Genomic DNA, 27,839 nt, shown 5'->3' with positions numbered 1-27,839 from the left:
TTAGTTTCTGATAAGAAGTGATGAGAGCTGCTCAAGCAGAGTGTGAGATATACCTAAAAAATGGAATCTGTACAAACAAGAAAGGAAATTGCAGCAACTGTGGAGCAAAGCTGCTGTGTCTCTTGACCAAACACCAGAGCTTCCCTGGAGGAAGGTGTGCTGCACACTGTGCCTTGAAGCCAGTATTTGTGTGTAGAGTAGCTGGAGAACCAAATACTGACAGCCCTGAAGAACCTCCAGACTAGTGCCAGTCTGATCTGCAGTTCTCCTGAACCATGACTTTCTCAGCTGGCTTTTTTGCTCTGATTTTTTCCTTTGGGGATCAGTCTGAGAACAGACCTACTTTATCACGGTTAAACACCAGCCCAAAGCAACACTGAGCAGTAAGAAGCACAGCCTAGCTTGGTGTCATGCAACCCAGCTGCTCAAGGTACAGAGAGCCCAGCAAAGTCTGCTTGAACCGTAAGAGTCAGTAGATAAAGCCCTGCCAGTGCTGCCTCCTTCTGAAAACTCTCCTTATGACCTATTCACACTTCCTTCACTTTCTTATTTCTGATTTCAGATCACACCTCACACTGCTTGCAAAACCTAGCTCATAAAACAAGAACAGTTCAACAGCCAAGTGTTGCTGCTGTCAGCCCAGAACACTGCTGGTGGCTCAGCAGAGCTTTGTTAATGTCTCTTCATCCCTCCAAAAATTCTCATCCATGGTCCTTTTGAAGGTTTCTGAGCCATTTGTGTGATTTCCAGGCTGAGTGAAGGGATGAACCCCCTTTATGCTGCCCCTTTATCTGCTGTCAGCCAAGAGGGACTCCTGCACCTCTAGCCCTTCTGAGGGACCAGGCCATTTTGCAGGCATTTCAAAGAGATTGTGACCAGCAGAGCCCTGAGCTTCCTGCAAACCAGGATGGCAGCAGAGCCTGGGCTGAAAGGGTGTGAAGAGCTGCAACTTCCCAGGATGAGCAGCCCCACAGTGATCCTGGTGTAAACTCCACCTCACCCTGTGCCCAGAGTGGCACACCCAGCTCTCTGCTCAGAGCTTGCTGTCGCTCAGCCACAGCTTTGGCCCAGAGGTGACATTTGGGGCTTTATTGCAGATGCAAGTTGCTATGGTGAAATGACTTTCTGAGCACCCTGTAAAGTCCAGAGAAGGATTAAAAATGCTTGCAAAAGCCAGTCATTGATTTGCTGTGGCTGGCTGATGGCAGCTTGTCACCCAAAAAGCAGCAAAGCATCTTCCTCACCCCCTTTGCATGAAACCTTTATTCTGTCTTGGTGTTCTGTAGTGCTGGTACTGCCAGTCAGATGGTGCTGGGATGTTCCAGGTGCCTTCCTTTCCTCTGGAAATGTCCTTCCTCATTTTCTCATCCCACATGGGGAAGTCTGTACAGCCCCGGGCAAGACAAGGATGGGTACCTCATGTCTGGTGCTGAGTTTGCAATGCCGAGGTGGGGGGGTCCTGCTCCCCTTGAACCTCTGAGCTTGGGCCTGGCTGGGCTATCCTTCCTCCCTCCTTCCTTCCTTCTCGGGAGGAATGAGACAAAAGCACATCTGCACAGGGCAGAAGAGCTTTTTTAGCTCCCAAGCACCCACACAGTGTTTATTTGCAAGTGAGTCAACCGGACTCTAATGGGTTTGTGGATGCTGCACAATTCACCTCTCTCTTATCTCAGGGATTTTCATTAACTTTTGGGCAATTTTGACAAGGATTGAATTTTCCCCACCCACACACACATCCTGCTGTTCTCTCATTGAACACATCAATTAGCAACCAGAAGAGTCCTCAGCACCTTTTCTCGCCTGGATACAGCCTCCCCCATCAGCCTTTAACAACATTTCCTTGTGCAGTTACCCACCCCAAACCAGGTCTGGCCCGAAAAGGCTGAAACACTTCACACCTCATCCATGTGCTGCTCATCCCACAGATATCCCATAGATCTCTGTGCCATTCCAGGAGCAGAATCCAAATGCCCCAAGCAAGGACAGAGCCATGTATAGCACCTGCAACCCTGCAACAACATCTGCCAGGAGCAACCATGCAGTGGCAGAACAAGTGTAAAATTTCCTATCATTCTCATTCAGAGTATCCAGAGTATTTCAGAGGTACTCCAGCTGCCTTTGCAAACCAGTGAGCTCTCTGATTTCCTGATTTTTAGTCCTGCTGGGATACAGACAGCCGCACAATTTTCCATCAGTCCAGTTGTTTCCACAAGGTAGAAGCTGATTCATCCAGCCTGGACACAGCAGGATCCAGAGTGACCTGTGGAACACCTCCCCACACTTCTGCTCCCTCCTAGTGCTGCTTTCAGCCACCACCAGTCCCGACAGCAGGACATGTGCTCTGACCCAGGGCAGCACCATCAGCTCTCCTTTTTCCTTGAACTCAAAGCAAACATAAGCAGAATTTAATTTTAAAGGGAGACCATGAGATCTGTGTCTGCAGACCAGGCTTTGGGAAAGTCTAAGGCTCACACTGGGAGGAAGCGCTGCTATTGCTACCACAAAGGGCCTAGCTGGTGGCAGCTCCATCCCTGCCAGCCCTGAGCCAGGGCAGGCCCTTAGGGACACAAGGATATTGATCCCATCTCAGCCCCGTGTGCTGAAAGGTGGAAGTGAAAAGCAGATGTGATGCCTGGGAAAGTTTCCAACATGATTTTTTGGGGTTTTTTCCCCCTCTTCCTCTTCATTTAAGCTCCAAATCTGAGACAGCCTAAAAAGCATCTGGACACAGCAACATTCAGGAGCAGGAGATGGCAGCACCCCCCAAACATGCCCCAAATCCCTGGGCATTGGAGGTGGGTGGTCTGGGGTAGATGCAAGGAGATCAGCCCTCTCAGCCCTGCAGCCCAACCTGCTGCGGGCTCGTGAGTTTAGAACCGCTGCTCCCAGGCAGAGAACGAACGGGGCCTTTAACATCGCATCTGCAAACTGGAACAGAACTTCCCTGCAGGCTGGAGAAGCAGCAGGAACGGGAGTGCTGGGGAGCAGCTGCTCAGGCCTTGAAGTGCCAAGAAACCTCATCTCCCCTGCCCTGCCTGGCTCCATCCCAGGGCCCAGCAGGACCTTTGTCTAATAAAGGAAAAGCTTTCACTTTCCCAGATGTTAGGTGAATTGGACAGGAGACCCCAGCTCCAGAGCATACAGAGGCAAATCCCAACTGAAGCACTTCCAGAGGTGAGGGCAGGGGAGCATCTCCTGAGCCCTGAGTGGCTTGGGTTCCACTGTCCTTCCTGAGACACAACAGCTTCACCTGGGAGAGCTGTTTCAGGGAACCTGAGGCTTGGCTGCTGTAGGAAGGCTAGGAGAAGGGAATGCTCAAGCAGAATGAATTTTCTCTCGGGCTCCACATTTTGTTTGAATTGTAAGAGCACCATCTTGTGTCACAACTCAGACTGCTCCTGCTCCTGGCCAGAAGAAGCTCAAGCTGAGCGTAATAAACACCAATCCGCATCTCTTCCCTTCAGCTCCCTTCCTGCCATCATCCTGAAGTGTCTTAAAAAGCAGGAAACTATTTGCACTCAAAATACACTTCTTTTTTTAAAGAAGCGTAACCACACAGATTCACAGAGTCCTGCAGGTCCTGCCAGGAGCTAGTTCAGGTCCCTGGCCAGAGGCCCCTCACAGCTTGTTTTACAGTAGAATTAAGGGGCACTTGTGCATCAGAGATCCCCACAATGGTCAGTACCAGCTCCAGACTGTATTGTACAGACAGGACACTGAAAATGGGAGGTGAAGGCAAAAAGAATCCCAATTTTTAGTTTACTATTTATTACATTGTAGAAAAATGGAAATAGTCTCCCTTAGTAAGTTTGAGGTTTAATTTCCAAGCAAAAATAGTGTTTTTCAATAAAAGCATTGACAGTGAAAACGTTTAATAGTGTGTGTATTCTGCCCTGAACACTTCTTGGTGTAGGAGACTGGTACAACTAAAAACTGTTTAGAAATCTACCTCAGAAACAGTGAATGCTTTTCCCATGATCCCATGCCCAGTGCAGACAGGTTTGTTATTTCCAATGGCTTCAAACTCCAGTCTCCAAACACTACTTGTAACACCTTAGCTCAGTTCAGAACTCTATTCTCTTATCTCTCTCAACACCAGATCTGAAAAATTCAATTGCTTACGCACAGACCTGAGGGCCTCCAGGGCTGCTGGAAGAGCTGAAACATTTCCAGAGTGAAGATTTATGTTGTTTCTTCCCTTTTAATACAGACACAATCTGCTTTAGCACAGTGCAGTGTGTGACCTGCCTGGGAATGGACATGGCCCCAGAATCATCACTGTAAGGAGAGGGAAATGCACCAGGACATATGTTCTGGAGAGGAAAAAATCTTCCAGGAAAATCCAGTAACTAAGCAAAAATTATGGTGGGTTTGTTAAGCACCAGGTTTATAAAGCTTTAAGGTGGTACAACAGTGGTAACAGGACAATTGGTAGTTCTCATCCATGGATGAGTCCAGTATTTGCACATGCATTTGTGCAAAAAATCGGAAGCATTTTTGTTCTGGAAGTTTTAAACAACTTTATGTGAGCCCTTCACCAGGGCCCAAGGGCAGCAGTAGCACCTGCAGTGACACTCATGGGGAGGGCAGGGGGGGTTTTGTGTCCCCAGCACAGTTTTCTGCACCCAGTGGGGCTCCCTCAGCCACTGGGAGTAGCCAGGGGTTCTCAGGGACACTCCTGACACACTGATCAGGACACACAGCTGGGACAAATGTGCCTAGAAAGGGGCAGAGGAGCTGGGAAAAATGAAACCCTGGCTCTGGCCAAGCGTTCTCTTCTGCAGTCACCATGTCCTCGTTATTCTCCCTTAAAAACACATCACTTCCTTTGCTGAGCAGGAAGTAACAAGCAGGCATTTGAGCTCTGATGAATCTCTGCTAAAACAATTTCAAAAATAAATCTCAGTGTCAGCCTCTATTTCATCTGATATAATCCATTTCATCTGAGCTGCATTAAGCAGATCTCCTCCAGATTTGTATCTTAACAGAGGCACAGACATCATAACTTTTCTTCACAGCTTTTGTCTGAGCCCACTATGAGAGAGCAGGATAACACTAGTCCCAGACTGACTCAAACACATCATTGATAATGACAATATTTGGCATTAGTGTAAAATTCCCAAAATTGTGTCTTCTGATAGCACCAAAACTCGGCAAAATTAACATGAGATTACAAAGAACACAATGACCCAATGCATGTTTCATATACATATTTATATATATTTCATGTACAAAGTTACATTCTGAACCTCATGGATTCAATAATAGAAATAAATACTGAAATAACTACACTGCTATATGAGCTCTTCTGCTCACAGAAAAGAAGCCTCAAGTTTAACAGACAGCAAGTTTAATGCTGTAGAATCCATCTCAGATTACAGAGGCAAGTAAAATTGAGCATAAAGTTTCCAACAGACAAAACTTTCAAAAATTACAGACCATAAATTGTTTAAAATATATGTTTAAAAGATTGAGAAATGTGCATCAACAAAATTAATAAAGGAAACTTAATCTTGTTAGAGGGCGGGAGAGACATTTAGTGTATAGAAAAATGCTTTGAGGTGCAATATAGGTTGTTACAATATGGCATAACCCTGTTAGAAAAGAACATTTAATTTCCCTAAAGAAGAACTGTATTTGAGTTTACCATGTCTCGTTTTACAGAGCAAGGCCTTCACAAGGCCCGCCTCAACAGGGCCATTTACAGAGTGCTAAGTCAGGTTTAATCCTTTGGTAACTTTTATAATACTCACATGGAAATAAATATTCAGTTGCACAGCATTTTTTAAAGACATACGTTCTTTAGAACAGTTAGTATATTAAAACAGATTAAACATTTGTTTATTACTAAGGCAGCCTATGATAAAGTGTCTACGCCCTGTCAACTCAATCCTATCCGGTACAGGAAGACCTTCCCAAGGAATGGACAATGCAGCCTCACCCTCACCATGCAAACACCCCTACCCAGGCAAGTCACGTGCTGCATATTTTGTGCTCAAAATGTTTCCAAACTATTAACAAGCTGTAGATATCAAGAGATTAGCTCCTATTTATATGATGCTTTAATCACGAGTGTAATGCATAAACACATTCTTGAGACAGAGTTGAGGGTGTATTGTCATCACAGTGCCTGGGATTTGCGTGCTTTATTCACCTTTCAAAGTGACCTTAAGGGGAGTTTATACAGCCCAGCACACTGTGATGGCAACAGGACCCAATTAATCTACTGTACCTTAGGACAGGGGATAAAGTTTTTAAATGAGAAATAGAGAGAAGTGCACATGCCTTTATCTACACTCATAGTGCTACACAGTTCAACTACTGTCTGCTTTAAAACCCTTCCACTTTGGGACAGAAGCAATCCATCATTCTCTGAACTATTTGCAAGGGCTGGCCCACTGAAGTGGCTAAAATGGCACAGTGGGCCAGCTCCATTTGGCAAAAGACCAGGTACACACTTGCCAGGTTGCACTGCTCCAGCTGGAGCAGTAATGCCACTCAGAGAAAACAGCTTGTCTTTAATAACAAATTAAATCCTACAAAGAACTAAGGAACAGAATTGTGCGCTTTTCTTCTGAGAACATGAGAATGTGACAATCAACCAGTGACTAAAAAACTTTGGAGATTGTGTTTTCCAAAGAGAAAAAAAAATTTCAAGAAAATGGCAGGAAATGCAAAGAAACGGCACCACTCACAGTGAAGATTCTACACAAATGTAAAAGTTTAGACAGCATTTTTCTTAAGACATCCCATCAGTTAATTCAGATGTGCTTCATGTTCAGCATACATGCCTATAAGTTTAAAATAGGTCTAAGAGTGTTGACTCGGGTTACTTTTGTATAATTGGTATTTGTATAATTTTTAATAAGCTTCCAGACTTTATATTTAAGCCAAAGTACTTAAGGAGTGACATTCAAGATGAATATGGAAAGCAAATTATGAACAACATGCTCTCATTGCTTTTGGCATTCTTGAAGAGAAAAATACTACCAAGATATTAAACATCTTTAATAGGATTTTTACTACATAGTTCATGTCCTAAATACATATTTACGAGAGGAACAGCTGTGTACAAAATATGTTGCTTAAAAAGTATTTATAGATATAAATCTAACCAATAGACCTGAATGGAGATTTTCTGGTTTATCAGCTATGATATGCATTTGAAAAAGCTGCCTAAATATATATTTACACAACAGACCTCAGCTAAATGCGTTCATTTTAAAAACTAAGAAAATATATAGACATATGTTTGTCTGATAGACCAGAACTGCTCCTATTGCATAAAAATGTTTAGGCAGTTTTAAAAAAGTGTTTCTATATTTACTCCTCTGAAACTGTTCAGTTCTCTCACATAATCAAGTTACTTAATTTCTCTGCTAATCTGAACAGCTCCAGCCTTTTGGGGGTAAATGCTGGATGTACATTAAAACCCCTCAAAACTTTTACTTTCCAGAGACTAAATTAAAGAGCAAATCTGGGTTTTTAAATCTTCTGAAGTACAGAAATCATGAAGTGTTTAACTTAGGTCTGATACTAATGCAGAAATTTCAATGTAAAAGGAAGACCATCTTAAACTCACATTTATGGTTAAAAAAAGATGATGAGTAGACAGAATGTCAGCCTAAGATTAGTCTCTTGACTTTTGGTAATTTTCTCTGTCCTTGCGTTACCAGATAATATTGTTGCTGAGTTATTTATTTTTTAACTAAACTGGGGTATGGAGCCACAAAAAAAAAAAAAAAGACAATTTGTACCTAATTATCTGGAACTACACTTCCTTTCATGCCTTAGGCATCACCTTTACGATCTCACTTGTGTAGAATGTTTTTTTTTCCTGTACACTTTCAGTCTTTTCTCATGCTCTAATTGACGTCTCCAACCTTCACACACATAGTGCCTTATGAGTTTGAACAGTTAGGCAGAGAAGATCATTCTAAGTGCGTAGGACATAAGGGGTTAAGAAAAGAACAAAACATATCCCCTGATTGAGAATTTTACAGTTATTTTCCAATTTATATCAACCTAAGAATACCCTTTAGAACCACAGTTGTTCCATGTCAGGGAAATGGAAAGACATGCTCAAAATTGCTCATTACTGAGGGCAGCAGTTGTCAAACTTTAAGGTTCAATAGTGAAAATAAGATTTTATTTAAATATTTTCATTTTAATTCCTATACAGCCTCCTCTTTCCCCCCACAAATTCTGAAGAATGTAACAAATTAAACTGTGTACAGTGTATGAGAAAGATTATCCAGGTTTGAAAACAAAAGCTGAAATATACAGTTTGCTTTAGCCCTCACTAAGTATTTGGATGAGTCTTAGTAATCCATCTTTCAATTTGTCCATTTTTTTCATACCCTGGGAATAACTTTGCTGTTTTACCCAATGCATTATACAGTGAAATGAAGCTCAGTTGGAACAAAGCTGAACTCAAGTGAGACTACCAAAGAAGTGAACACATGAGATTGCTGTGGTACAGTCAAACTGTATCAGCTGCTCACTGTGGTGTGCACACCAGCTGGAGAAACATCTGATTTCCTCACACTGTTCCATTTAACACAGGTGCAGTAAAACAGCACAAGCTAATTCCTGTATAGCTGAATTATGACAGGTTTCAATATAAAGTTAAACAGCAAAGAAATGCTTCAACATCATGTAGTGAAACAGGTTCACAAAATAAAAAAAAAACAAAACATGCAGAAGCATTTTTTTTTGCTTTCCCCCCCCCCCACCATTTTTAAGATCTCCAACTGCATCCTACAGGCTCACTCACTGCCACACATGACTTGCCACACTATCAAGTGACTCCTCTCAGCTTTGGCTACAGAAGGTTCAAGTGGTAGAGCTTCTCCCAGGAGTTCAGATTCTCCTCCTTCATCACCTGGAACAAAACAGCTTTGGTTGAGGCAGCCAATAACCAGAACAGCATCAACACCACATGCAGCAAGACAAGAACTAACACTAAAAAGACAGTGTTGCCATATGCTGATATAAAAACATATTAAAGTCTGTGAATGTAAACAGAGTGTGTTGCATAATTATCTCAGAGCCCAGCATTCTGCTGGCAATATTCTTTCCTTCTAGCCCAAAAAATAATGGCAGGTTCATAAGTATCCATATTCTACATGTTTCATTACTTATAACTCTTTAATGGAGAGAAACCTAACAAACCCAAACATATAAATGCTATGGGACAAGAGCTGTAATTGAGTACATGTGAGTCAACACAACATTCATGTCCATGGTCAACAGCTCCCACTCTTTCCTCCTGTTCCAGTTATTCCAGCTTGTCACAACTCTGCCCACAGTGGCAAAGACAGCCTTGAGCATATTCTCCATCATTGCTCTTCACAAAGAAGAGCAGTTTTGTAGCTGCACCAGAACTCTGGGTGACAGCAGCTGACTGGGACCAAAAGTGACACTGAACTGCCCATGGACAGTCAGGACCATCAATCCAGAAGGTCTCTTTTAAAAAATCACAGGAAATAGGAACTGACCTACACCTTCAGGAAGGTGCCAAATCAGATTTTGGCTGGTGTTCTGGTTAGACTCCTCTGGAGGGTGCTGAGGGAGCTAAACACAGAGTAACCCCAAAGTTTGCTAGGCTCATGTGGCACTGGCTGGGCTAACACAGCACTGGCACTCAGCTCATGGCTTTGCCATCATGCAAGGGAGAGCAAAATGAGCATTTGGAATGTGGCTGTTCCAGCTGCCCTGAGTGACCGCGGCACTTGGGCCTTCGCTGCACTGTGGCACAGAACTGTCTCCAGTCCTGCCTCTCTCAGGAAATCCAGCACGGTCACCCCAGGAACCTGCTTGTCACTGATTAGTGGGATGACAGTATTTGGAATGGCCTTACTGGGTTTTCCTTTGTAATGGTTTATGTAGGTTGTTTTGCTGTTTGGTTGGTTTTGAAAGACTACAGACAGATTTAGGCAAAAGGTCAAAAGCAGGTCTAAGAGTTGTGATACCTTTTTATGCACTTTTTGTCAAGGTCTCCAGCTGCAGACTATAAGCACAAAATCACAACAGCTCTCACTTTATTTCCCCAAAGAGGTCAATTAAAAAGAAGATACATGTTTATACAAGAAATCTTTTATGGGCTAGATCATGCCAAACTGCCAACTAAGAAAAGCAGTGATCAAACAGCAGTGATGGGCATGCAGAGATAAGTGATTTACTTTTCCACTCAAAAATGACTAAATTTTAAACTGAGTATTCTTCACTTAACATGACTTGTTTTTAGTCAGTCTGCATATTTAAGTAACTAAGGGCACGTCTTCTGGCAGTTTGAGACAAAAGATTAACCTGACAAAGAAAGACTGAAAGCATTAACAGGAAGCTGATACATGACTCCAAAGCAGAGTTTCAAATAAACCTTCTGACACAGTCATTCCTGTTATAGATGAGTAATTAGATGGTTGGCTCTCACAATTAAGGGGCAAATGTTAAGAGAAATTTTGTAGATGTATAGTTATGTTGCTGTAATATGTCCTGCCCCTTGCATTGGGATGGTCTTGGTAGCTGGGCATTTGGGGAGGGTCGGCTTGTTATTATGGTAACACCTGATCTCCAATCAAGATGTAAGAAAGTGAAGTCCACCACTAGACAGCAAAGAAGGAGTCAACTGATGAGACTTTGCGAGGAGCTAGAGGTATAAAAGACGGAGCACCAGTTTGTAGACAAGCACATGGTGGTTGAATCCTCTGCTCCCAGCACTGTATTTTTTTCTTATTTAGTCCTTTTGTTGTATTTTCATTAAGTGTGAAAAGTGCATATTATATGGCTCTATGCAGATATTTACTATATGTATTTTGTTGTATTGATTAGTAGTGCTGTATTAACATTTTAATAGTATGATAAATGTAGTTTTGTAGTTAAAATGTAACTTTTGTAGTTAAAATTGGAACTATGTAAGTGGGATAATTTTTTAAGAAAGAAATAAGGTACTCGCAGCAGATAGCAGCCACAGGACACCTAAGTCTTCAGAGATAAAGAATTTATTGTTCTCTAATCAGAGGAAACTGACTTCTTCCTGCCACTCTCAGGATCAAAGACGCCTTTAGGATAAGGAGGAAGAAGCTGTCATGACCAGACCGAATCCTTTGTTTGAATGGAATTCATGCATCATGTATGGGATGTATGAATATTCAACGGGCTATTGCTTTTAAGGGTTAATCCTTTGCTAACGGGTGTCCTTTTTCGGGGTTGCACTGCCCAGAAAAAGGTATCCGGAGTCCATAACTCTTTGTTTCTATTGTTTCATAATGTCCTAATTCAAATTGTCCAAATTATTACTACTCTAATTGTATTACTATTTTTATAACCATTTTGCCAGTATTAAACTTTTCAAATTTTAAAAACAAGTGATTGGCGTTTTTCACATTAAAGCTGAATAAACCTTTGAAATTTTAAAAGTGAGCATCATTTCTCACATCCCAAAGGTCATGGTTCGTTGGGAGAGGAGAAGCTGAAGGTGTGTGTCAAAATAAAAATATTTCTACCCCTGCAGTGTATGGTAAAGATTCTGTATACTGACCACACAAATGCACTCACTGCAATCACAGCAGCAGTTATTATGTAGTTAATTGCTGTTATTAGATTTCTAGAGTCCCATACTGTTGTTATTAGATTTCTAGAGTGCCATACCTTCTCTCAGTATTTTCTTATGGCTGCAGATCTTCACATCACAGACTCCTCCTTCTGCATGTGGCTCCTTCAAGGCTCTTCCTGACTGCCCAAGCCACCCCCTTTTATCCCAGTTATCTTCACTAGCCACAGCTGCAGCCCAATGAAGGACATCACAGATGCAGCCCATCAACAATAACTGGGACCTACCAGGGCAAGGCCTATATACAGATATTCAAGTACAATACTGATATTTTACTAGGACTCAAAGGCCACCTCCACTATAGTTAATACCCTTTCAGTAAGAAGTACGACTCATTTAAAGCTCAGATTTCTTACCCATTCTGAAGTCAATGTATCCTTCTCCACCGCTTATCACCAACATTGATTTTAAGGGACTCTGGTTCAAGGACTCCTGGGCTTGTTTATCAGCTGTTAGATCTGTTCCACTACTACTCTGAGGGCAAACAACCTGACCTGGGTGGAAAACAGAACACTTTTTTATGCCTCATCTCAGAGTGAAAACTTCTGTGCTTGGTCATTAGATGACAATGTCTAAAGCAGTTGAACACCTTCTTAACATGCAAGTGCTCACTTAGCACAGCACCTTTTTCACAGAAGGAAGCAAAGTCCCTGCTTGTGATCAAGCCCTTTTCCTCCCATTACACAGGGCTGCATTTAGCAATCAGACAAGCCTTGTAATTAAAATACGTTGTTTCTGAGAGTACTCTTGCTATCTTTGACTAAGCACTGCGTTCAACTAAGTGAATGAAGAAAAAAAACAACAAACAAAAAATCCAAACAAAAAAACCACCTCTCTTAAAAGGTGGTAACAAAACCTCACCTGGTACTGCCACAAAGAATTTCACAGCATCCCGGTGGCCGTGGAAGCAGAGCTGTGCGTGCGCCATGGAACAGTAGGGGATGAATGTCCCTGGAGTCACTTTGTCACTGTGCTCATCTCCATACACACGGATCACACTCCCCGGACGGTTTCCAGAGCCTGCTGCTGATTTATTGGCTGTAAAAGAAGAGGTTGTTTACTACTTCAAAACACAAAATGCTGGAGTGGTTATTTGGTAAGAAACCTTATGGTACAATCTAAAAGCTAAAGCCAACTTAGATAAAAATGAAACAGGAGGGCAGCAATGCCAATTCAAGACAGAGCTGGAAAGAAAAAGATTGCATGCTTCGTTATTTAAGTACATCAGAAAATGGAGCAGGATTCTTATTAGTCTAGCATAAACACCAGATTTCAATATCCTACTTTTGGGGAAAAATAATTTGTGACAGGACTGTGTCTTTCAAAGAAAATAAGTACCTCTAATGTGTTTCAATATGAGCAAATTCCATGTACTTAAACATGTAATTAAAGACAGTTTCATTCCAACTAATCATAATGTATGCCCTTGCCAGCAAAAATTCTCTAGAAACAGCCACCTGTGGCCATGAAAGAGCTACCCTATTATCATTCTATATCTACATTTTACTGTGAAGTTTTAAAATACATTAAACCAGAGAAGTACTCATGCTAGACATACAAGCCATCTCCATTCCAAAGACTATCAAAGTAGTGAATGAAACAGTGATTTGTAACAAGACAGCAAATGATGTGGATTAATGACAAAGTTATAAGATGTGATATCACATTGGCTGGAAGAGAAAGTCTATATGAGAGTTCAGCTGCAACACAGGATGATATGCTAAACTGCTGAGCAGATTGGTGGCCATTTAGCAAACATAAAACTGCTGCAATGCAGTAACTGCAAGTGGAAAAACATTTAGGAACATACAAAGGGTAAATCTATAAGGAGTGGGAAACAGCCTCAAAGTGGCTATTATAAGCCTGAAAGTAGGTTTTGGTTCAGAATCTGCACTTACCCCGCAGCCCCAGTAAACGTCCCTGGTGGAGGATTACAGCTAGTGAGAAAGGAGGAAAGGGGAATGGATAGGTATGACAGTAGAAGAGAAGGATTAATGAGAACCCACTGCTCATATTTTGGTTTTTGATAAGGCAGAGCTTAAAATTTTAGCTCCTAAAAAAACCAACAGATATTTAATTATCGAAGATTTGATCAAATGTCACAAAGAACAGCATCTTACTACAGAAGTTACAGTACAAAATAGACCACAAAAGGACTGTCACGTATTTTTAAGTTTATTATTGATTAGCAACATTTCCCCTTTCTCTCTTTCCTTGACAGGAGGCTCCAGAATAATATAGAATGACTCATGTTTTCAAGTACCCTTTTGGAACATCATCTGCTGCCCTGCTACTAAGACCCAGGGGACTGAGAGATGCCACTGCTTATGCAAGGATGTAACTGCTTTATTACTATTTCTGACCAAGGTTCTCAGCCCCACTATCAGGCTACCCCCAAAAGGCTGTTCTGACCCACAACCAACCAACAGACATGAAATGCAACTGAACAGCTTTAATAGGGACTTCTTCCCTTCACTCCTAGCTTAAAACAAACTCCTCTGGAAACATTAACTTAAGCTTGACGCAAATTAAGACCTATCATTTTTGAAAGCATGATTTAAAGTGTCTCAAAATCCATGACAGGAAGTCTGTCCTTCCTTAGTACATTCATGCAAAAAAAAAAAGACAGCTACTGAATGGATGGACAATGCAATGGAACAACATGAGAAACAATGCATGTGTTTGCTGTTCAACAAAGCAGACATAACATGAAGAGTTTTCACTATTAAATCACCCTAAAACTCCACCTGTCAGACCACACTATTTTCTAATTAACAACAGTACAATTAGGACTATCATAGGCCTGCATTTTATTTTCTGAAACTTCTGTCCACCTGTTATAACATTAGTCTCAGGCACAAGTGTTGAGGCTTTAATTTCGTTGTTGTTGTATAAATGCAATCAATTTACCAAGCTTTATCTATTTAAGATTTGGTTTGCCCTTGAGCTGTTCTTTTCTCCTGAGATTCAACTGCCCTCAATTAGTTTCAGCCCATGACAAGAGTCTGGGGTCTGTTACGAAGCAAAAACCACAATTTACATGATTGGAATGTGACCTGGATGTTAGTGCCCTGTCTGAATGTATTTACAGCTCCTGTAACTCTGAACGTGTCCTTTAAAGCAATCTGTGCTACTTCTGTTCCAGTCCTTTATATGCAATTTGTGATTAATTCTCAAAAATTAAAGCCAATCAAATTGTATTAGCAACAACAACATCAACATGCTCAAATCAAAGAAAAATGTATTTTGTGATCACACGGCAATCAAAAATAACATTAATAAGAAAACTAATGATGGCTCGTATAAGCAATAAACATCTATCAATGCTGTTAATGCTCAGAACACCTCTAAGGCTTCAAAGTGTCTCTTTGATTCAAGCCAACTCTGCTCAAATGGCAGTACAGGAGATTCTGGAGATTTGTTATTTTTTCAGGGTAACTGTAACCACATACACAGATATAGGGGCTGAACACCCCACAGGCCAGATCTGTTACAAACCTGGCAGTGAAGTTTTCTATCCATTAGCAAGCACCTGAATGCTGTTTAATACTCTCTCTTTTTTTTAATGCCTACAGCATATTGCACAGTGCTATTCATTGATATTTTACTTACTTTCTGTTAATGGAATGGAGATGATGACACCATTTCCTGTTCCTACCCATAAACGATTACAAGACACCATAAGTGCTGTGATTCTCACAAATGAGAATCCCAGTTTACCAGTACCTAAAAACAAAAGACGCTTTTCATCAAAAATTATGAGCAAGAATAATTTTAGTTCTACAACAGAGAATCTAAAATCCAGCTCCCAAATCACACACACAAGTAATTCCCTCCCACTTATGACAGAAACAAAGTAGAGGAGCACATTTAAGTTGTAAAGATAACCTAGAAGGCTACAACACTGTAATTAAATTGAGAACCTATGTTTAGAAGTCTAACTTTAGCTATGAGAAAGCAAAAAAGGTCCTTAATGCTGCACAGTAATATTTTTTGGGGCTTACCAGCTTTTAAAACAAACAAAAAAGTGAGCTTACAGACATAAGACAGTGGTTTGTAATCCATTTAAATTAATTTCTCATTTGTTAGTGGGGGAGCAGAAGGCTGACACGAGCCATGAGCAATGCACAGCAGTGACTTGTGAAGGATTTCCCAGAGCCTAATTACCTGTATTTGTTGTGTAAGGTATGTGGTCAAACTGCTCTTATACAGATATTAATGAAAATAATCAGAGAGCCTACTAGGTTCAACAGCAATAAAAATTTCTTATCTTGAGGGGTTTTTTTTTGAAAAATTAGGCAATTTTTCCAGGCAGGTAATGGATTCTTCCCATTTTTAGCTATAAAAAATTGTATCAGTATAGAAAAAGAGAAAGATTGTAGTCTCTACTGGTGCCTGCCCAACTCAACCACCACTTTCCTCATTAGTTATGAGTTTGTAAGGACACTTTACACACCAGGTAAGGTCAACAGACTGAAACAGAAGATCCATCACCCCCATCATGCTTCATAGACTGACTTAGGCTTCTACTTCCAGATTCAAGTTTGCACAAACTGATTTTAACCGGTCTTTCCATCAACCTTTACCCCAAATCTGCAGTAAGAACTGCCTGATCTCTAGCAGGAAAAGGAAGCTGCAGAGAGCAAGAACACACCAGTTTTTCCTGGGAACTTACCAAGCATTTTGCTTACATAGGGCTCAATGTCCACATCCTGCAGGTGCTGATAGGTGTGGGCATGGTAGAGGCGCAGGGTGGAGTCCAGGCGGATGGACACCCATACCCCGTCCCCCACCCATGCCAGCTGCCTCACTTGGCTCTCCCTCCTTGGGTGGGCATCAAAGGACTTCTGTGAAACATTGGGGTTCAAATGAGAAGGTAAAACAAAGGGAAGAGTAAGAAAGGTTTCTCTGTCACTCTCATACAGTCTGAATTGGCAATTTTCAATCAAGCACAACCCTCTGATTTGCAAGATCACAGACAGTGTTTAGCTCAGTTACAAATAGCATGTGATGTTCTAAAATTGCTAATTCCCTTCCTTGAGTGTGATCTCAAAGCTGTAATTTCCTACTTGGTCTTCATCTACACATCTCATCCCAGCCTGCTCCAGTTTGTCTCCCTTGAACCTGGAGCCTTTTTGGTCTGACATCCTGCTGCCACAGCACATGGTACATGTGCCTAAAAAATGCCTTTCTTCCTTGTTCATCATGACTGACTTATAAACAACCCCACCGTGTGCAAAATACACACTATCCACCAGCAAAACAATCAATTTCATTTTTATATTAACTTTATTTCAGTTAACAGGTCATTATTGAGTGACTGATATTTTCAGAAGAGCTGAGCAGCCACCCTCAAAGGCCTGGCCCATGTCTCAGGCCAATTAGCAGGAGCTGAAGCACTTATATTGCTCAAGGCTTGCAGAAACCTCAGCCACTTTCTGCTCTTGAGATGACAGACTAAACACTGCAGATAAAACAGCAGCTCACACACCTTGCATAAACTTTTCTCTAACTGGAAAGAGAGTACATTCCAAATTAACGCTTGCAAATCTCTGCACATGGGTGGAGAACAAAATGAGGCACACCCAGAATATGCTGGGAGCTGGCTGTACAAGCTCTGCACAAGCACACTTTCCAGTTTCTGGCCAGCCAGAAGTGGAGAACTAAATCTCCCAAAAACTGGTTTCAATAAGGGAAAACTTTCTCATCGTAGCTTTAAGTCTTCCAAAGCAACTATTTCATAAAACAAATTTGCTAGGTAGCCTGTTTCTGTACTGATGAAAACCAACGCTTCTGGAGTTACTCGGGAGTCTGAGCTGCAGCATTAAAACACAACATTTAATTATTTTAATCAGCATTGGAACTTACCTCTATTTTCATGGCCTTTGGATGAACAACATAGATTTTGTTCCTATAGCCACACCAGACCTTGTCATGTACCACTGTCATGCACCGGATGGAGTGGTGTGGCCGGCCCAGGTCCAAGAGGTGATAGTTTGACAAATCCCACTGACCATCTGCAAAAACAGGAAGAAAAAAAGTAACACAGGAACCTGTGTTTGGTTTAAGGAAAATTTAGAAGTAAAAGCAACTATCTTAAAAGTCTAATTTTTTAAAGTATTGTAATAATCTGGGTAAATCTGTACAAGTTTTATGGCTAGGCTCCTCTTAAACAAACAGCAACTAACATCCCAAATGTTAAGATTTTTAAAAAATAAAGTTGTACAATGATTCAGGTTAAAAATTCAGCAAACCATTTTTAAATCAGCAGGTTGCCCTGTGATACAGGCTCTGCTTGACTACGACCAGTACCTGTGACAATAAACAGCTTCCCATACAGCACCAGGCACCTGCCGCTTGGCAGAACATAGAAGTGTTGGCCAGTGCAGATTTATTTAAAATATGCTGCAAGGTCTTAAAAAAGGCACCTGAAATCTACTAAAAACATACTAAATTTCATCATTCAACACAAATTAAAATTCTTCTGTAGACTGAACTAAGGCCACAGATCATCAATGACATTCACTAGAGGGGCTTAGGTATTGCGAACCACTGCAGTGAGCTTTAAAAAAGTAAACAAAACAAAACCACTAAAAACAACTTAATCCCAGCTGCATCTTTTCCTGTATTTGCATTAGTGTTGTGCAACCTTTTAAATTCTTTTAAATGCTGAGCACAAGGATTTAAGCATCACAAGGGAAAGATGAAATTAATAGGGTGGAAAAACAAGCTAATACATAAGTTTCAGTTGCTCCATAGTAAGACCTTCCCCTCCAGGTCCTATTTCTGGAGGCTGAGGAATGGAGGTGGTTCAGGAGCAGTTTGAGCAGAAATTCTGAAGGGATGCTTACAAAAATCTCATTGAAGGACATGTCCAGAGACAATTTTTATCACTAATAAAACAGAAGACATGACTACTGAGCATAATGAAAATTGCAAGACAGATGATAATCAACGCAGACTTTCATATGGCATTTCCCTATTTAGCAAATCTATCCCATTCTCCATTTCAGAGTAAGAAAATACTCCATAAATGCACCACAACAGTGCAACACAAGAACTTGAATCTGCAACTGAAATAACAAGAAATATTTCTCATAACAATCCATAAAAACGTCAATGGGGAATACATTATCAAAACATTACTTGTAAATGGCACATTTCTTTCCTAACTACTGTTAAAAATTCCCTGGTTCCCAGATGCAACAGAATCCTTACCAACTCCCCGGTGAAAGATCGCAAGCGTCCCATCTGCCAGCGCAACCAAGACTATTCCTTTGACATGTCTGAGGAAAAAGGAGGCACAACAACACAGTCTGTTAGACTGCTCTGCTCAGAAGGCAAGTTTAAAGCTAGGTATAAACATTTCATATTTTAGCATATTTTTTACAGTCATTTTTAATTAGCCCCAGTGTTTTGATTTCTAAATATAGCTCAAGAGAATGGATGTACCAAGGGATCAAAATCCAGTTCAGAGAGATTGAAATATATCTGGTTACAATGCCTGAAGAAAACAGCAAAAATAGCAACCTACAACTGTTTTGCATAACTACAGCTCATTCTTTGGGCTGTGTATTTCCAACAGGCACAAGATTCCTTTTATTTTCCTTACTCCCTAGAAGGTTTCCACTGTCCCTCAAAAAGCATGCAGGCAGTTATGGCAACTGACATTCCCAATACCTGAGGAGGAAATAAAAAACTACTTTGGAAAGTATTTTAACAGAAATTCATTATGATTTACATGACATTCTTTCAGGACTTACACAATACTGAGAATAGAATCTTTAAGTTTAATGGCATGAACACATTTCCTCCACTGGGCCACTGACGAATGAACATACAGGCTGCAAAGACAAATCAGGAGGGATTAAAAGCACTACTGGACAAAAACAACCACAAGCAAAACCCTTATAAACTGAAATCCACAATCAAAGAGTAAACAAGTTTTCATCTTCCACTGGAAATTATGTGTACACTGAAAGGAAGAACTACATAAGCAGCAGAATGGTTTTTTCAGAGGTCTAAAGCATTACAAACTCCCTTGCAGATCCATCTGCAGTAAAAATTACAATACATTTTTCTAGCATACTAAAATATTGAAAACTATTTAATTAACAGACCATAACAATTTCTTTGAATACAAAAAAAAACCCAGAACTTCTCTGCAGATAAAGTGTTATCTAATAAAAAAGGACTTGCTAATCACCTACAACACTTCCTTTGAATTCTGTAATGCCTAAAAACTGCAGCAAAGCATTCAAGGTTTTGGCTCTCTTTAGATCATCCTGTGCTTAATCTTGACTTGAGACAGTTATCAGGCCTGTAGGCACAAGAAGCAAGTTTAAAGTAATGATTATAAATAAATATAACAAGATGAGCACTTCCTTACCATCCATTCTGTGCTCCAAGCCACATGGTTGGTAAAAGGCTACTCATTTTTTGTGCTTCTTCTCTCACTAGATCTTGCTCGCTTGGCAGAACTGCAACATCCTTATATAACTGTGACTCAGTACTACAAAAAAAAATCAGTTAAAATACATTTAATGAACTGCACAGATTACTCAGGCTATAAGCCAGGTGTTTACTTCACAATTCAGAGTTCCTACACTACCTTTTGAAGTACATGAGATGTTTAACAATACAGTAACCACACATGAAAGTACAATACAGATGTAAACCTCAATAACCACGAATTTCTTCAAGTGGACATTTACTTTTACAGGGAAAACTAGGTTCCATTCAAACCTGTCAGTATTATTACCTCTGGGGAATTGCAGAAGAGAGTCACAAAGCACAGCCTTGTACCAAGACTACTTATATGAACTTCAACACACTTAAAAAGGAAAAAGTAGTAATTTTGTCTCCATGCTATGTGCCTACAAACATTATACTTTTTAAAAATACATTTTAAGAGGTATGAGGCCCGGGACTAGGTACTTAGGCTGATACACTGGAGATGCCTCTGTGGTATGCTGCACTCCCAAGGGATCTGTAAAGACATGCTCTGTGTAGACTCCAGTTTGTGCAATATCAGCTGTGTCTTCTCCTGTCCCTGCATTGACTTCTGTTGCTTCTGTTGCCTCCTCTGCTGTTGGAATGTTCTCATCTACTGAATTATTTTCAGCTGCAATATCTATGAAATAAGCAAATTTGAAAAACTTTAAAACAGCCAGAACTTGATACTTAAAACTGAAGTGAATAGCTGTTATAGCCAGACAGTTACAATTTCCACATCAGAAATGCCCAAATTTTAGTAGGTGGCACTGTATAAACAAATGTCAAATGCACTTTTAAGTATCAGCCTGATGGCTCAGACTGGCCATTAAATTATTAACTAGGACAGCAGTAAACAAGGCCAACAACCACATATTCATTGACAATCAAATCACCATACAGCTCTGCAGGCCATATGACAAAAAAATTATGAATGTCTACAAAATAATCACTTACACTTAAATCTCTATTAAGACTTGCCAAAATCTAAGGTATATATTTTAGTCACTCTCTGATAAGATCTGCATTTCAAATATTACATTAAAATCTCTCTAGAGCAGGCACAAGAATTCTCTCAAAAGTACCTACAAGAAGCAGCTGCCAATTCCCATTTCATGTCACCTCCACCACTTTCTCAGCTACAATTTACAGATTTACAGTGAGTTTATGTTATCACAGCTTACACACTGTTAACCTCAGTAGTTGCACCACTTATTTCCAGCTCCATCTCAAGGTGTTTGGCCAGCCCTGATGTACCTGTAGTGTTTATCACATACCTGAATGTTTCTCTGCCACAGGTGAGGCCCCATTGGTGTCAGGGGCACCAGGAGTCCCCGTGAGACCCTCAGCAGTGCAGCCCACCACAGTGATTCCCCCCAGCAGGCTGTCAGTCTCAGCAGAGCTGTTGCTGGTCATACTGCCACACAGGGAGGATTTGTCCACTTGGCTGGAATCTGCTTCCTGCGACCCTTCTTCTCCTGCAGGGTAGTCTGTTTCTCTTGCCCCTGAGAGAGATTAAACTCAGAATAACATAATATCCTGAGCTGGAAGGGACCTACAAAGATCCAGTCCAACTCCTGGCCCTGCACAGACACCCACCCTTTGTCTCAGAGCATTATCCAAATGCTCCTGGAGCTCTGGCAGCCTTGGTGCCATGACCACTGCTCTGGGGAGCCCTTTCAGTGCCCCACCACCCCCTGGGAAAGAATCTTTTCCTGATATACAGCCTAAACCTCCCCTGGCACAACTTCAAGCCATTCCCTTGGATCCTGTCACTGGGTGTTTTTCATAGGGATAAAGCCAAATAACCTCTCTATCTAATAGCTAAGCTTCAAACTCATTGAGCTCTCCAGAGATTAAACATGCAGACAGCCCCTATCTACAAGGTTAGTTTCACATAATCAGCAAATGTGGAAGATGCTGTCACAAAGCTCACAAAACAAAAGCAAGATTGACATATGCTGCATTACAATGTCATTCACTCTATTTCAATCTGCAGCTTTTCAAATAGTTTATTTCAATTTTAATTATATCTTCCTCTAAAATCAGATTTCATAACAGTGCAGGTACACAAGGGCACCTATCTATGTCGTCATGAAGAATTTAGGTGCAATAGAGCCTTGGTTCTGGAAGAAAAACTGTTTTTCTCATGTCCAATTCTCTTATACTTTCAAGACTTGAATTATAAATGCAAAAAGGATTCCCTCTGAAGGGAGCTTGCTTATCTTCAAGAGGCTGAAGAAGTCAAAAAAACAACAAACATATTCTTCTTTTTGTGATGTTCGCAATTCCATGAAATATCTACACTGTTGCAGTTTGTAGTACATCAAACAAAACAGTTCCCCTTGGCTGCTGACATCTCTCTGATTTTCAGTTCATGCAAGTCAACAGCCAACTTAAGAGTGAAACAGTAGGGTAGAAATGAATAGTTTAATGTACAACTAACCACTTTCTTATTGCTCTGTTACAGTAACCTTTCATCATACTAAAACAAATCTGTGGGTTTTCATTGCATACGAAAAACTGAATAAGAATCAGTTAAAAAAGGCAGGAGCTGAACCAGCCCAAGCATTTACCTGGCACACTGGCAATACAAAGCACATGAGAATTGCAAACAATGAAACTGTCCAGAATATTCCCTGGTTGGTTTGCATCAATAATGATAACTTTTGTAGCAGAATGTGTGCTAGTACAGATCCAAACTAGACTGGATAATTCTTCCTGGTGCTTCAGCTCCTTCTGCTGATCCTGAAGGCGAACAAAAGCAGAAATTAACAACAGAAAGGGGGACAAGAATAGAATTACTACATTTGATCTTTTATGGTCTTATATTTTCACCTAGAGAAATATACATAAATATGTGGGAAGTTAAGTATCTTCAATGCCATTGCAAAATTACACATAATTACTAGTTCTTTATGTAAATGAAGTATAAAGCTCCCTCATATTTCATACTTCTATTAAAAATACATAAAATATTATAATTACACTGCACAATTATACAGTTAGACCAGTATAAAATAAAAACATTATTGACATGCTAACTGCCACACTCAGTACCACCACAGGTTAATGTGATATCCCAAAGCACTTGAAAATTTAGACTGTTTTTATGCCCTTAATATGAATTCCATTTATGGCAATTAGAACATAAACAGGTCTGTCACAAATGGTTTTTAAAGGAGCCAGCACTGGTATAAGCAGTACATAATTTTCATGTAAAATTTATTTGCTCCTGAGATTTGCTGGCAAGGGAAGATTCAAAACTATTTAATAGTTGGATTCAATAACTCAAACATTCTGGGCTAATGACTAACCAAGAAAACTCTATTTGTTACCAATGAACCTGATTAGAAAATACTTTAGTACTCCACAGTTACACAGTAAAGGTGTATAACTATATAATTTATTAAATGTGCCTTGCAGTGACCTTACCTTGAGCTCTTGATCTAGTTTATCTAAGCTACTCTGGGATCCTGTTTGCTGCTTGTTGCCATCTGCATCCACACCAGTCACATCATTGTAGAACACACTGGCACCAACCACAGATCCTCCATCTCGTGTCTTCCCTCCTGACAGGTTCACCCCTACAGCACACCACAGCTTGGGAGAAAAAGAAATGTTACACTTGAATCTCAAACTAAAAAAAGAGAGAGACAAGCATTGTTAAATATGCTAAGTGATATCAACATTATTATAGATCCGGAGTCCATTTTAAGTTATTAATTACAATTAAAGTCATATACATTTTACTGAGACATAAATTCTTCTTCACTATATATTAAAAAAACCCAACTTATTTGAAAAAGAATGCAATTGAGTCCAAAACAAAAATATTCAAGCTACAGTTTGCCCAAGTCTCTTATCATCTGACTGGAAACATCCTACCTTCATAGAGGTATCCTTCTCATCCAAAGGTCTCAGGTAAACAGGTACAGGCAAGTTCTTCATCTTATTTTCACCTTGTCCGCCATTTGCCACCTAGGCAAAAAAACAAACAAACAAAAAATTTTACCTTTAAAAGAGGTTTACAATCTTTGGAATCAGTTGCTCAGAATTTATTAAACACAATGAGGAGTTTTGCATTGTTGTCTCCTTTACAAAGATTCTTTGCTGCTAAGTTCAACAAAAAAAAGCTAGAATCAAACACAAGCTGTGAAATCACACCCTCTACAAATGTGACAAAACATGAAGCTGTTACCATTACGCTTGAAAACATCATACCTGTTTGTATTTCTGAGGTAGACTCCAGCCAAAAGCCTGCACTCTGCCATCCTCCTTCTGGACATGAGCTTTCACCTGGCGGTACTGCTCCCTCTTCTGCTCCCGGCGTGAGGCTAAACTGGCTTCAGTTCTGGGCAAGAATCAGGATTGAGGAACTTCTTACTTATGATCTTTAGAATCTCTTGTGCAATGGGAATTGCTGTTAAACTCAATAACCAAGATCACTGTGGAAGCACTGGGTTACCAAGGCTACCCCTAGGTTTTTTTCACCTATCAAGACACCTGGTTTCCTGTGGGCTATTTTTAAGGGATTGGGGAAAACCAGGCAAAACCAGAAAGTCTATTGCCAGCATCCTCAAAAGAAATTAACTTGGGTTGTGTAGCTCTACTAGGAGCTTTAAAAGTTGTAACTCACAAGGACATATTGCCAAAACAAAGCACAGGAGAAAAAAAATAATTACAGATTCTTGTTAGCCTGACTCTTAAGTGAACCTTAAGTACCTGTACAGTTATTGCTCAGCTACAACATTTTCATATAAAAGCATACCAAGTGTTGCCTCCTGTGCCTAAATGCACTTTCTTGAAAGACAGTGGTATTTACCAAGTAGAATATTTCACCCAGGTGCTCCAAGTATTCACCCACTGCTGCACATTTCATTCTGCACTATCTTGATGCCTTATGAATCAACACTCACTTCAGGAGATTATACTTCACTTAGCAGCATGCTAGTAATCTCAGAGAACTAAAAGAGTAAACCCTTGATAGACCATATCTACTATAAAACCAAAATGTCTTACTCTTCACTGAGGAATTCAAAGGCTTTAGATTTGTCACTGGGTAATTGAGATAAGGTGCTGCTTCTTTTCTTGACTGATGGAGTAATGTGCGAGGTTGGAGCATTATATTTAACATTGACAGGAGGTTCTGGTTTCTTTGCTGTATTGCTGGATGAACTGAAGAGCCTGCTAAAACTAGAAGAAGAGAAAAAGACAAGAGTCAAGATTTGTCAGATACATCCAAACTTCATTACGCAGGCAAAACAGAGCATATGCCAGCCTGTTCAAGACAGTTATAAGGTAAGAAAGTGGAGCCCAACACACCCAGCAACACTCTCAACGCACAAAACTCATGTCCATAAGAAAAATTTTTAAAGGATTATCATCCCATTTATCAAATCCAATGGGAACTTCATCTTTAATTAACATTTACACAGAACCAACAAAATTAGGATGTTAACATCAGACCTGGAAGACAGTTCTATGAAGGACATTAGTTCATGCAGAGAGCATTTTAAAAAACCCACTATTTTCTATGCAACAAGATAGAACAGTTTTCTGCAAGTCACAACATCAAAAGGATTATTTGACAAACATCTTGTTGAGAAAAATACTGGTTTAGATTTAAGAGCTTGAAGTCAGAAAGGAGAATGTAACACTTGGTAAGCTGTACCTCACAAGAGGGAAAAGAAGCTGAAATAAATGCAACCCACACATGCTATTCAGGTTTCTACTTTTCATCAAAAAAATGAATGTGGAAAAAATGCTCAGAACAAGAATCCTGGTGCATATTCAGCTAGGAAAAAAATTCTAGCACTTTGGTATTTAACTTCACAAAGTGCACAGCCACTCACTACACACTGCAGCTTACAATACATTTTGTCTTCCAGAGCGGTCTTACCGAGTTGGCATGCTGGGCAACAAGAGGAGAAGTGTTAAGATATCTTCATCTGCCAAAAAATAATTAGCTAACATACACAAATGTGCCAGCTAATTGGTTAGGGTCTTTATTTCTGCCAGTAAGTTGTGCTTCTATACTTACAATTGCCAAATGCTTGATCTTTTCTTCTCTTGCATGGCTGGATTTTCTCTGGATGCTCTACAAGAAATCAATTCCAAGTTAGCAACAATTTAAAAAGGAAAAGGAATGGAACAGTGTGAAACTCTTATTTTTTAAAAAAGGATAACATCTTGAAAATAACAAAGTCTTTTTTTTTTTTCACACTACTACTTCTTTACTGATCAGAGCATAATACCGAAATTCCCACTACAGGAAATAAAGTTACATAATAAACTTCATCCCCATTTCTTTGCATCCCAAACAAACTGGCAACTTTTCAGACAGAAGAGACAAGTCTGCATAACACTTTGTAATGAATAAAGCTTGAAGAAAGCAGCAAACCATTTTAAATTATTCTGCCCCCTATTTAATATTTTAACCACTGTCTTTTGTTTTAAAGTCTATTAATCTTCAATACATCAGTAAATAATTGATAAAGTGTTCCCATTGCCATAGATTAGAGATAGGAGAGGATTTCTACAGCAGATAATAGCTACAGAAGAACAAGCCATGGCTGTTGGAAATGTACATTTTTCCTCCTAAAGGGTCACAGGCATGAGGACAATGGGAACAACTACATGTCACTGCTGTTCATGGCCAGCAGGCAGCACCACAGCCTCTGGTACCTGTGGTCAGGGACAAGGATGAGTTGGTCTGAGGCAGAAAACTTATGTTTTCAAACCATACCTTCCAAACAACTGAATATTCAGGATGCAAATGAGACCAAATCACCATCTATATTGTTTATATTTAACATGCCTTGCACAGCTTTAAACTGTTTTATCCTGAACAACCCAAGTCTTTCCAAAGGAATTATGCTCAGTCTGAAGACACTATCCCTATTTTGACAGCACAAGGCATGTGTACACACAAAGTAATTTTTAATGCCCACCACATTAACGTTATTTACAAATACCAACTTTTTTTTCTGCTTCAGAATAAGCATCCCTTGAAAAAATGTGTGTATTTCACATCATGAAGTAACATATCTTTACTGAGGTCTCACCAAGAACCATTCTGACAAATTATATGCCCTTAACTTAAAAACAATGATCCTCATGGGCATGAGGAAAACAAGCAGAAGGCAATGAACCTGCTAACCAGATCACCCAGCATCTAAAAATCACAAGGAGCTCTGTCAAAGATTCTATAAGAGCCTTTTCACCTTATCATCTCAGTCCATCGGACAGCCTCCTGCAGCTCCATCAGCCTCTCCTTGTACTGGTTCCTCTCCATCAGCACTCGGGCCATTTCCACACGTGTGAAGCGTTTCCGCTGCGCCGTGGGGACATCGCTCTGGGCACACAAGTTAATAAACATGGCAGGGACAAAGGTGCACCACAGGGCCCTGCAGAGCCACCCTCTGCCTCTTGGTAATAGCCAGGCTAGGGCACAATTCCAGATTTCAATTAGTTTGGGGCTTTGGAAATCTGGGTTTTACTTTTCTCTCCTCCCATCCTTTGAATGCAATATAATGTGAATGAAAACAGGTCTTCAAAAAAAGTGTGTGCTAACAAGTGGGCAGAGAGGAAAGCAAGACAACTAATCGCTGTCAATTTAAGTTTACTTGTGCTCTTTAGATCTTCTGTCATTTCTACACAGGAAGGAAATTTACCATTACTTGTTAAGCAATAAGTTTTAGTAGCACTCACTAAACACACAGACTTCTAA

At 40.3% G+C, this 27,839-nt stretch overlaps 1 protein-coding gene across 8 annotated transcripts in view; it reads right to left on the bottom strand.

Annotated features, from left to right (window-relative positions):
* Positions 1–5,195: 5,195 nt before the first annotated feature.
* The window catches only part of SPAG9 (sperm associated antigen 9), a 62,428-nt gene continuing 39,784 nt past the window's right edge, over positions 5,196–27,839 (bottom strand). For 2 of the 8 annotated variants that reach the window (XM_063175799.1, XM_063175804.1), the window contains 19 exons: positions 27,334–27,464; positions 26,151–26,207; positions 25,130–25,303; positions 24,332–24,461; positions 23,996–24,088; positions 23,543–23,710; positions 22,684–22,855; positions 21,385–21,612; positions 20,519–20,747; positions 20,004–20,126; positions 19,378–19,458; positions 18,833–18,900; positions 17,483–17,631; positions 16,290–16,461; positions 15,227–15,340; positions 13,513–13,551; positions 12,476–12,652; positions 11,971–12,108; positions 5,196–8,884 (listed from right to left, as the gene is read on the bottom strand). In XM_063175799.1, coding sequence (XP_063031869.1) covers positions 8,769–8,884; positions 11,971–12,108; positions 12,476–12,652; positions 13,513–13,551; positions 15,227–15,340; positions 16,290–16,461; positions 17,483–17,631; positions 18,833–18,900; positions 19,378–19,458; positions 20,004–20,126; positions 20,519–20,747; positions 21,385–21,612; positions 22,684–22,855; positions 23,543–23,710; positions 23,996–24,088; positions 24,332–24,461; positions 25,130–25,303; positions 26,151–26,207; positions 27,334–27,464 — 2,559 coding nt within the window. In that variant the 3' untranslated portion in view covers positions 5,196–8,768. The remainder of the gene's footprint in view (positions 8,885–11,970; positions 12,109–12,475; positions 12,653–13,512; positions 13,552–15,226; positions 15,341–16,289; positions 16,462–17,482; positions 17,632–18,832; positions 18,901–19,377; positions 19,459–20,003; positions 20,127–20,518; positions 20,748–21,384; positions 21,613–22,683; positions 22,856–23,542; positions 23,711–23,995; positions 24,089–24,331; positions 24,462–25,129; positions 25,304–26,150; positions 26,208–27,333; positions 27,465–27,839) is intronic. The other 6 variants (XM_063175800.1, XM_063175805.1, XM_063175803.1 and 3 more) reach the window with 4 other exon arrangements.

This window comes from Melospiza melodia, chromosome 24, assembly GCF_035770615.1.
Source record: "Melospiza melodia melodia isolate bMelMel2 chromosome 24, bMelMel2.pri, whole genome shotgun sequence".
NCBI lineage: Eukaryota > Metazoa > Chordata > Aves > Passeriformes > Passerellidae > Melospiza > Melospiza melodia.
The sequence above is the reverse complement of the archived record's forward strand: the minus strand, read 5'-3'. Positions and strand labels throughout refer to the sequence as shown.